Source organism: Quercus robur, chromosome 10, assembly GCF_932294415.1.
Source record: "Quercus robur chromosome 10, dhQueRobu3.1, whole genome shotgun sequence".
Taxonomy (NCBI): Eukaryota; Viridiplantae; Streptophyta; class Magnoliopsida; order Fagales; family Fagaceae; genus Quercus; species Quercus robur.
In genome coordinates this window covers 54699736-54709694 of record NC_065543.1, presented here as the reverse complement: position 1 = coordinate 54709694, position 9959 = coordinate 54699736, and the positions used below count along the sequence as shown (strand labels likewise).

Here is a 9959-nt window from a genome sequence, read left to right as displayed (position 1 = left end):
AGGTGAGAATATATCTCTGTCAAATTAAGTAGCCAGACTTGTTCCTCAATTGAATAATTCAGAAATTTGTTGATGTGATGTGGAGTTCAGTGATGCAAGAGTTGCATAACAATTCAGACATCTGACATCAAAATAAAGAAATGACTCCCTATTGTATTGGATGAAAAGTTATTTTATGTATCTGATATATGTATTTTCTCTCTCATATCATGTGGATCTCACTTAGTTATACTATGAAAGGATGAAGGCATATCATGAGTTGGATATATGCATCCTGCCTCTGTGTGTGGATCCCACGGCTGTGGGGAACATGCTGTGAGGGGATGATACATATATTCGGTTGGTGTCCGGCTTGGGTCTAGAATCTTGTGCACTGGACTCGATAGGATGCTGTCATGTGTTCAAAAATTGCCATATGGCAGCATTCTATTGGGTTCAATGCACAGGACTTGCTGGACCCAAGCCTCTCCCATCTGAATGATGCATATATGAGATGCATGAGATAATTATTGGAGATGATGTATATATGAGATGCATGAGGATTTCCCATTTTATTTGTTTATTGTTTTCCTGATTACAATCTTTCCTTTTCATTTACTTGTTCTTTCATATCTCTGATTTGTCACTGTTGCTGCTGCTGGTGCCATGTTTGCGTCTTTAAGCTTTTCTTAATTTAATTTCATCCAAGGAAAAAAAAAATTAATACTGAAAAGCCAATGGCTAACCATGTAGAGGATGCGAAGTTAAGTTGCAGTGACCAGTCACAGTTTTGGAATTAATTCGTCCCAAACCCGCTCAATCAACCACAAAATTTATTATATGTATGTTAATGATGACAGTGTACAATGGCTTTTGTGTGGATTATGGTTTGTGTAAAATTGTGTTTGCCCGTTGTTCACCACTGGTGTTGCTGTGTGTAAGCAATGATGGTTGTTCATTGGCTACAATGTCGGTGGTCATGGTGAATGGATGTGATTAAAACGATGACCAAAAATCGTTTTGAATGAAAATTTGAAATTTCATTCCAACAAAAGATATTGAGGGTCAACAAGTTACTACATAATCCCAAACCGATTAGATGGGTAGATAGGCATTTGATAAAAATTATCATCAATGTACTTAAACTCATTAATGAATATTTTTTTTTACAATGATCCTGAAGACGAGATTTGTACGTCTACCATTAGATTTAATCACTTATACAAATGCCTACCACTTGTCAAAATGTGCTCTCTTAGATTTGTGACTTCGGTTATTACAGAAATATCTTTTCGATAGAGGTCAATCTTTGGCCAATTCGAATCCAATTTATTCTTTTTTTTTTTTTTCAATAGAGTCGTATATATCTTTGCCTGCTCGGGAAGAAGATATTAAGTTACAAATTCTGTCTTTGACAATTTCACAAGATGGTGGGATTGAGCCATCAATGGCCCATCGGATGAAAATCCTAGTTCAGGGTCAAACCTTCATAAATAGTCTGAACATAATAATTTGGGATTCTATGTCAGGTAAATTACACCTCAAAGGAAGCAAAGAACCCGCGAGATTTTAGAAGACCATCGAATATGAATCAATGAAAAAGGAGATAATCAAATGTAAAGGATTACATCTCCAAAAAAACAAAAACAAAAAAATGTAAAGGATTACAGCTCTGCCTGTACATTAAATAACCAAACTTCCCCACAAACAGCTAGACAGCTACAAACTTCCCCACTTTTTCTTTGGATTGAATACAACAATCACTTCACAAAGAATATACTTTACCATCGGTTTGATCAGATCTAAAGCGCCGTAAGACTCTTGACGAACTCTACCTAAACTTCAAATTCCTCAATCCACCTTAATCATGCCCTTCTCTTGCTGCTGCTTGTTGGGCTCAGCAGGGAAGTATTTAATACCCACTAAGTCACCAACTCGGCTGATAACCTGCCACCAGAAAGAAGAGTGCCATTAATATTTAAGTCTCAAAGACACCAGAAAAGATGAGTACTTGACAGCTTTCATAAGTGGAATCCATACAGTGACCAGACTTGAGCAAAGAGATCTTCAAATTGCATGTGAGCTTGCAATTAATCTAATGGCATTGGCTATGCACCCCGATGCCAACTAATCAGATTCTATTCCTGGGATGGTCCAAACTTCTAACACTAATATTAATGAGTCATGGTTCAAGACTGTTCACCTACATGAACTTCTTGTTTAATAAAAAACAAAAGCAAAATTTTTTGCATGCCCAAAAAATAAACAAAAAAAGAAGTTAACAAAAATGATAAGCCATTGCGTCTAATTCAAACACAACTTGGTTTGGTAGATGTAGTGCACTTTAGATAAGCTTATTAGGTTTTGGGGGAGAAGACTGCTAGGAACATGGTGAAAATGGATATAAATAGGAAATGAATTCCATACTGAAAGATTACCTCCAAGGCCTTCACAAGATCTTCCTTGGTATGAGAGGCAGATATGCAAATTCGTGCCCTGGCCAACAGTAATGGGGTAGCTGGAAAAGCAACTGTCACAACAGCCACCTGTAATGCATAATTTATTATTGATACTCAGTCTGAAATATAAAAAAGCTGAATAGAAACAGAGAAAGTACCAAGGAAAAAAGAAACCACAATTCAGAAAATCCCATCTTAGGGAATTTATTGATGAAAAAGTTCGAAAATGGCAGGCAGACATGCAGATCTTAGTGAAAAACTCACATTCTGCTTGAGACATTCCCGGGAAAAGGCAGGGATTTTTGCTGGATTGTAAAGCATTATAGGCATTACAGGAGAATCATTGTCTCCAAGAACCTCAAAACCCATCTTCTGCAGCTCTGATCTGAAAAAATTGCTGTTTTCACGTATTCGTGCAAGTTTCTGAGCGCCTTCATTACAGAAAAAACAGTTCAATCATGAGTAATTGAATGTGAAGTTTAAAACTGAAGTCCTGCAATTAGCAGACCAAAAAATCATATGCAGATAAGGGATAAGAGCCCTTTTATACCTCTACTAGTACCATCCTCTCCAAGAATAACTTTTATGGAAGATATGATTTGTTGTGCAGCTGGAGGAGATATCGATGTTGCATACAGATGAGCAGGACAAGTGTACTTAAGATATTGTATAAGCTCCTGAAAATGACCCAGCAAAAAAACTTTGGTTTATTGACTTGTCAATTATATTTTCTCCAATCCCCACATTGGAAACAAAACCAAAGAAAAATGCGAGTGAAAAACCTTGGATCCAGCAATATAACCACCACATGACCCAAAAGATTTTGTAAATGTTCCCATCATGATATCTACATCAGCAGTGTCCACTCCCAAGAGTTCACAGACACCTCTTCCTGATTTTCCAACTGCTCCAATGCTATGAGCCTCGTCCAAGTAGACATATGCCTATAAGAAATACAAGAGAAGTTTATTCAAACACAACTTTTATTATAAGAATGTTGACCTTGACAAAAGACAAGAACAATTGTTTGTAAACAAAATCCAAAAAGGAATAGAAAATAAAGATGAGAGAAAAAAATTATATCATCCATATCTATAGGCTATAACTAGTATGTCCTAGCTTGTCAATCCCATCCCCCCCCACTTGTCACACGAATAAGAAAGAAAAAACTTCACAAAAGTCTAAGGTAAATACTTACAACTTAAAGGTTAAGTAAAAAAATTCATGATAGGATAGGAGAAAAAATCAAAATCAAGTTCTCTTCAAACGTGTAAAACTTTGAATTACTAATCAGTATATGATGTTTAAAGCTCCGGTGTATATAAGTTACCATCTAAAAATATCACCTTATACTTTTTGCATATTGCAACAATCTCAGGAAGCTTGCAGAGTTCCCCTTCCATACTGTATATTCCCTCCACAACAACAATAATCTTCTTCCAAGGTCTATGGGTCCTGGGTTGTCCGTCGGCAATTTGCTCTCTCAAAACTTTCTCCAAGTGCGATGGTGCTAAAAAGTGATAGCAAAGAGAATTGTTAAGATGAAAACACTCATACATTTATTTCCAAGGATACGCTCATGGGAAAATCAGAACCATAAGAACTTACTATTATGTTGGAAAACTCGAATTGTAGCTCCTGAGCCCCGAGCACCATTTACAATTGAGTTGTGGTTTAGCGAATCACTAATTATCAACCCTCCCTGTTGGATGAAAGCAGTTAACAAATACAGCTCCTATTTGAACCTTATACACAGGGTGCTCTCAAATGGTTAAGTGCAAACCTTTCCCATCAGGACTGGAAGAATAGCAGAGTTTGTGACATAGCCCATGCCAAATACTATGGCAGCTGGCTTTTGAACAAAGTTTGCGACGCACTCCTCCAGTTCAGTATGCAATGTTGTAGTCCCTGATGGAAAAATGCATTAGTACTTACTGATATACATAACCAGGTACACATTGCAAAGGCATTTGCATACCTCCATCCACACGAGCACTACAAGTACTTGGGGAGAACCTTTTTAAAGACTCGATTGCACGGGGTGTGCAATATTCATCAGATGCAGCAAAACCTAGATAATTGTACGATCCCAAATTGAGACACCTACTTTTCTTTGTGGTTCGCCTGCATGTGATGTCGTTAGTAGATTATTCCAAGGGGGGGGGGGGGGGGGGGAGGGACTAGCATCTTAATAAATAGTTCTCAAGAAATTTATTGACAGCTGTGTTCATTGTAAGATATCAAAAAGTATTAGATGCAAAAGGTTTAAAAACAAAAACCCAACACACACGTGTGTGTAATAAAATACAATAGGATGCACATAAGCTAACAGCTAATAGAAACGTATAAGCTTTCCAAACACAACAACAGACTCACTTTAGTGTCTTATTGTTGTCATTGGAATAACGCTCGACCACGTCAAACCAAGCATCAGGTGCACTTGCTATGGGTCGTCCAAAACAGTCCTGCAATTTGTAGAATAGAAGGAATATTAAATCCGATATTAAAATCCTCAGATAAAACCTTTTATAACAACGTAACAAAAACCCACAATTCTTTTGAGGAGCTAGTACATCAAGACCACAGTCATGCAATTGACCCTTTCTTGTTGTAGTTCAGAACAACAGTATCAAAGATAATACTTTTTTGATAATTCAATAGTTGGGGGCGAAGGGATTTGAACCCTGAACATCTCTGTTGGAAATACCAGGAGATGCCAGTTGAACTACAAGGCTCTTGGCAGTACGAGAGACAATACTGAGAAGGACATACTAAATTCATTAATAACCCAACCCAAGTCTTCCAATTGTATGTAAGAAAAATTAAAACTTGTGAACTACAGCTATCCAACAAGAGATACAAATGCAATCCCCAAATAACCGAATCTGAAATTCCTCAAAGACCTAACTATTCCTTTTGGGTCCGTTTGGATACAACTTATTTTTACTGAAACTAAAACTGAAAACTGAAATCACGATAGCAAAATAATTTTTTAATTTGTGACTAGTGCCGTGAGACCCGTGAACAGTACATAACAGTGTACTTTGCCTACTGCACAATGAATCCATTTGATGTACTGTTCACACACTGGGAAAAAAAAAAGAAAAAAAAAAGAAAAGACAAAAGCGTATCCAAACCCTCACTTTTAATTTAGTTTCAAAATTTCTTAATGCCTAAGCTAAATTATGGTTAATTTACTTCACATTGCACATAACATACACGTAAAGCAGCTAAATTTACACGAATCATTTAAAAATTAACGGTTTTTAATAGCAGTTTCAAATCAAAATTTAAAATTTCTTATGCTTAATCCAAATAAATTTGATTCAATTCACATTGCACAAAAACAAACACGTAAAGAAGCTCGATTTACACGAATCATTAAGAATCCAAAAAAAAAAAAAAAAAATTCAAAGTTATTGAAACGAAACAATTCCTAACCTGAATACGAAGATAGAGACGACGAATGTAGAAATCTTCGAGTCCCAAACAGATCGGCGCGTATCCCTAAACACAAAAAACAAAAAACAAAATTCAACATTTTCGAAACGAAAAACGAAATAAATCAAATCCGTACACGATTCAAAAAGCAAAAGAGAGGAGAAACCTGAAGATTGCTAGCGCGGCACCAATCGAAGATTTTTCTGAAGAAGTCACGGAGCTGACCGAAAGCGAAGAGCAAGCCGTAGCTGAAGTAGGTGGTCAACGCGGTCAAATACGGTATCGTTATCATTTTTTCCTTGGCTCAGAGCTCTGTACCAATGGCGTCTCTGGATCTGAGGAATTAGATTGGAAAATCTGAGAGAGAATGAGAATGAGAATGAGAATGAGAGAGATTGAAGAAAGGATTGGATTTTGTTGACCAATCCTCTCTCTTTTAGATTTTGAATTTTTTCAATTAAATTTTTTTGACTTTTGTGTATAAAATGGTTTTTAACTTAAGATTCGATGTTCTTGGAAAGGTGAAGGAAGGTGGGAGAGGAATTTGTTATTGTCTGTGTGGGTAAGTTAATGGGCTGGGCAGAGAGGCCCACTTGAAAATATCAACTTGTTTTGATGATGTGGTTGACTGTTTGGGCCCACCTACATTCCGATTTCTTTTTTAACGAAACAATAGTAGAATTTATTTATTGAATATCATGTTGTACAATTAGAAAGAGAAAATAATGATATTCTTCTATCCAAACAATGCCCTCCTCATTCTCTTTTGCTGCGTTAGCAAGAGCTAAGGTAGCACGCTCATATTTCATAGGAATAGATATAAAGGATATACTAACAAATTGATTATAATTCACAAATAAGCTTAATATCCTCCAAAATCCAAGCCACTTCTGATCCTAACTATATATGTAACTAGCATTATACCCGTGCGATGCACGGTTTAATCAAAATTTATATGTAAATAATAAAAATAAATGAATGCTTTACTTTTAAGTTATATAATGAATGCATGTTGTGTGAAATTAAGGTATTATAATATGCATATATATATATATATATATATAATTGAATGGAAGATGGTAGAGGTACCTAAAATATATATATATATATATATATATAAAATGATTTTCAATAATACATTTAACTTTAAGGCTCAATTAATCACATATATTTAAATGGAAAACTCTTGAATTTAATAATTAAAAACTATTCGAAACAATAATTGAAATAATGTTTAAGTAAAACTTCAATTCAACAATTAAGAATAATATAAATTATTAGACATTTAAAAATTTGAAGTAGAGAGAGACTCACATGAGAATTTATTTTTTGTCCTTGAAAGCATGGAAGAAGGCACTGAAACTCAAGTGAGTTTCACCATACCAAGTTTAAGTCTTGTGCGTTGCATGCTACATGTGTGTGTATATGCATGAAAAATGATCTAAATTTAATATTTATTGAAGAAAAGAGGTGGTGTAGTCTTAAGAATAATATAAATTATTAGACATTTAAAAATTTGAAGTAGAGAGAGACTCACATAAGAATTTATTTTTTGTCCTTGAAAGCATGGAAGAAGGCACTGAAACTCAAGTGAGTTTCACCATACCAAGTTTAAGTTTAAACTTAAAGTTTAAGTCTTGTGCGTTGCATGCTATACGTGTGTGTATATGCATGAAAAATGATCTAAATTTAATATTTATTGTAGAAAAGAGGTTTGTGTCAAAAAAAAAAATTGTAGAAAAGAGGTGGTGTAGTCTTAAGAATAATTTAGAATAATATAAATGATTAGACATTTAAAAATTTGAACTAGAGAGAGACTCACATGAGAATTTATTTTTTGTCCTTGAAAGCATGGAAGAAGGCACTGAAACTCAAGTGAGTTTCACCATACCAAGTTTAAGTTTAAACTTAGGGTACGTTTGGTACATTAAATGTAGATTATATTAGGAATAGTAATTTTTATTACTGGAAATAGAAGACATTGTAATGGAATAATTATTACTATTCATAAGTTTGGTTGTTACATATGGAAAGCTTGTAAAAGATGATGTATAAGGAAACTTTATATTTTTAGAAATATATTAATTTTAAAACCTATTATATATACTAAGGAATAACTATTACATCCATTTTAAAAGGGAATAACTATTCTTCAATTTAAAGAATATTCATTCCAATGTAATAACTAATCCATGTAATAAAGATGCAACCAAATGACCGAATTACTATTCTATTACAGAAGCTATTACAACATACCAAACGTACCCTTAAAGTTTAAGTCTTGTGCGTTGCATGCTACATGTGTGTGTATATGCATGAAAAATTATCTAAATTTAATATTTATTGTAGAAAAGAGGTGGTGTAGTCTTACCCCTGTTTATTTAATTTTTATTATAATTCCTTTGTGTAGCGTGTGAATATGCATGAAAAATGATCTGAATTTGACATATATTGTAGAAAGAGGGGGTGCAGTCTTATCTCTATCTAGCTAATTCTTATTATAATTTCTTTGTGTAGCGTGTAAATATGCATGAAAAATGATTTGAATTTAACATATATTGTAGAAAAGAGGTAGTGTAGTCTTATCCCTGTCTAGCTAATTCTTGTTATAGTCCATTTGTTTTGCAAGGAGGTAGAAAACCCCTCTTTTATATATATATATATAAGTTAGCATTAATATATAATAGCTAAGATATTAATCTTTGGAAATGGTATCTCATAGACTCATACGGATTAGTATTTCAATTGTGGGTTTTGGTAGTTAGAAGTTAGTGCATAGTAGTTAATAATTAGAAAATTACTTTGCAATTTTTTAAAACCAACCCCTTAAAAAAGTTTTAGAAGAGTTTAAATCACGTTAATAAATTATCTCTCTATTCATTTTTTTTTTAAATCATGTTAAAAAAAAGTTACTAATAAAATTATTATTAGTAAACATTTCTTAGCCTTATCTATTTAGCTCTATTGCCAAATTTATATAAACTCTTTTATTTTATTTTATTTCTTTTTTTCAGAAGAATATAACACAACCAAAAACCTATAAACGATAATTTACATTCAATATAAAGAATATAATCAAAATTATTCATAATTTAAAATTATGAAATTAACACAAATTATAAATTAAGATATAAATTTAGAAAAACAATAAAGAATAAACCTGTTTGTTTTCTCTATCACTTTGAGAGTGTTTTTTTTTTTTACATGCAGTAATATAATTTAAATTAAAAAAAAGGATTAGATGAAGAGTTTGAATTGTAATCAAATTAAAATTTCTTATCAACTTATAAATTATAATAATAAAAGGATTAGATGAAGAGTTTGGATTGTAAACAAATTAAGATTTTTATCAATTTAGAAATTATAGGAGAAAAAGATAAGTACAAAAAAATATATATATTAATTTTTTTAAAATTCTAAAAAAATTTCTGTAATTTAGTGCAACCACTTGACGCAACTACAACTTTTATGCCTAACTTTTATTATATCTGTATATATTAAGAGGATTCAGAAAGTTAGTTATTGTTTTTTTTTTCCTGTCAAAAATACCCCTAAATTAATTAACCAACAACTTAAAAATGAGGTTAAAATAGTAAATTGGAAAAAGAAAGTTAGTTATTACTTTTTTACTCTAAAAAATACCCCTATATAAAACTTAAAAATGGGGTTTAAATAGTAAATTAACAAAAATAATAAATTCATACTTCTATGTTGAAATGTCTTACTGCTTCTAATAAACTTCTACTTTTACGTTGATTTAAATTCTTACTTCTACTCGCTAACTCCTTACAAAATAGGATTACTCTTTTGTTAATTTTAAAACTTCTCCAATTTACAAAACTCACCCCACGTATTCATTTTTTTTTTTTTTTTTTACTTCATCACGATGTAATTATTTTTTCTGTCCTCCTTTTTTTTCATTTTTTTTTTAAAAATTTCATTACACCCTTAGGTTTTTTTTTTTTTTTTTTTTAAATTTAATTTTATTTTTTATGATTGGAAAATGTAGTAATATCAAATTATAATAAATGCTCTAAATTAACCGTTACCCAAAAAATAGAAGAGCCTCTAAGCACGCGC

General features: G+C 32.6%; 1 protein-coding gene across 1 annotated transcript; it reads right to left on the bottom strand.

Moving 5' to 3' along the window:
- Positions 1 to 1546: 1546 nt before the first annotated feature.
- LOC126703478 (long chain base biosynthesis protein 2a) lies at positions 1547 to 6395 on the bottom strand. The gene is made up of 12 exons (XM_050402438.1): positions 6046 to 6395; positions 5880 to 5945; positions 4815 to 4903; positions 4417 to 4562; positions 4222 to 4346; positions 4047 to 4140; positions 3785 to 3948; positions 3221 to 3382; positions 2989 to 3115; positions 2703 to 2869; positions 2418 to 2525; positions 1547 to 1926 (listed from the first exon to the last, which is right to left on the bottom strand). The coding sequence occupies exons 1-12, from the start codon at positions 6169 to 6171 to the stop codon at positions 1831 to 1833; spliced, it is 1470 nt and encodes a 489-aa protein (XP_050258395.1). The 5' UTR covers positions 6172 to 6395; the 3' UTR covers positions 1547 to 1830.
- Positions 6396 to 9959: the final 3564 nt, after the last annotated feature.

Excerpts from the sequence above, each read along its gene's own strand:
- LOC126703478 (XM_050402438.1), bottom strand. The coding sequence starts at position 6,171 with ATGATAACGATACCGTATTTGACCGCGTTGACCACCTACTTCAGCTAC. Across the intron at positions 4,347-4,416 it reads TAGTGCTCGTGTGGATGGAG|GGACTACAACATTGCATACT; the intron begins GTATGCAAATGC and ends TTTTTCCATCAG. Across the intron at positions 1,927-2,417 it reads ATCTTGTGAAGGCCTTGGAG|GTTATCAGCCGAGTTGGTGA; the intron begins GTAATCTTTCAG and ends TTCTGGTGGCAG.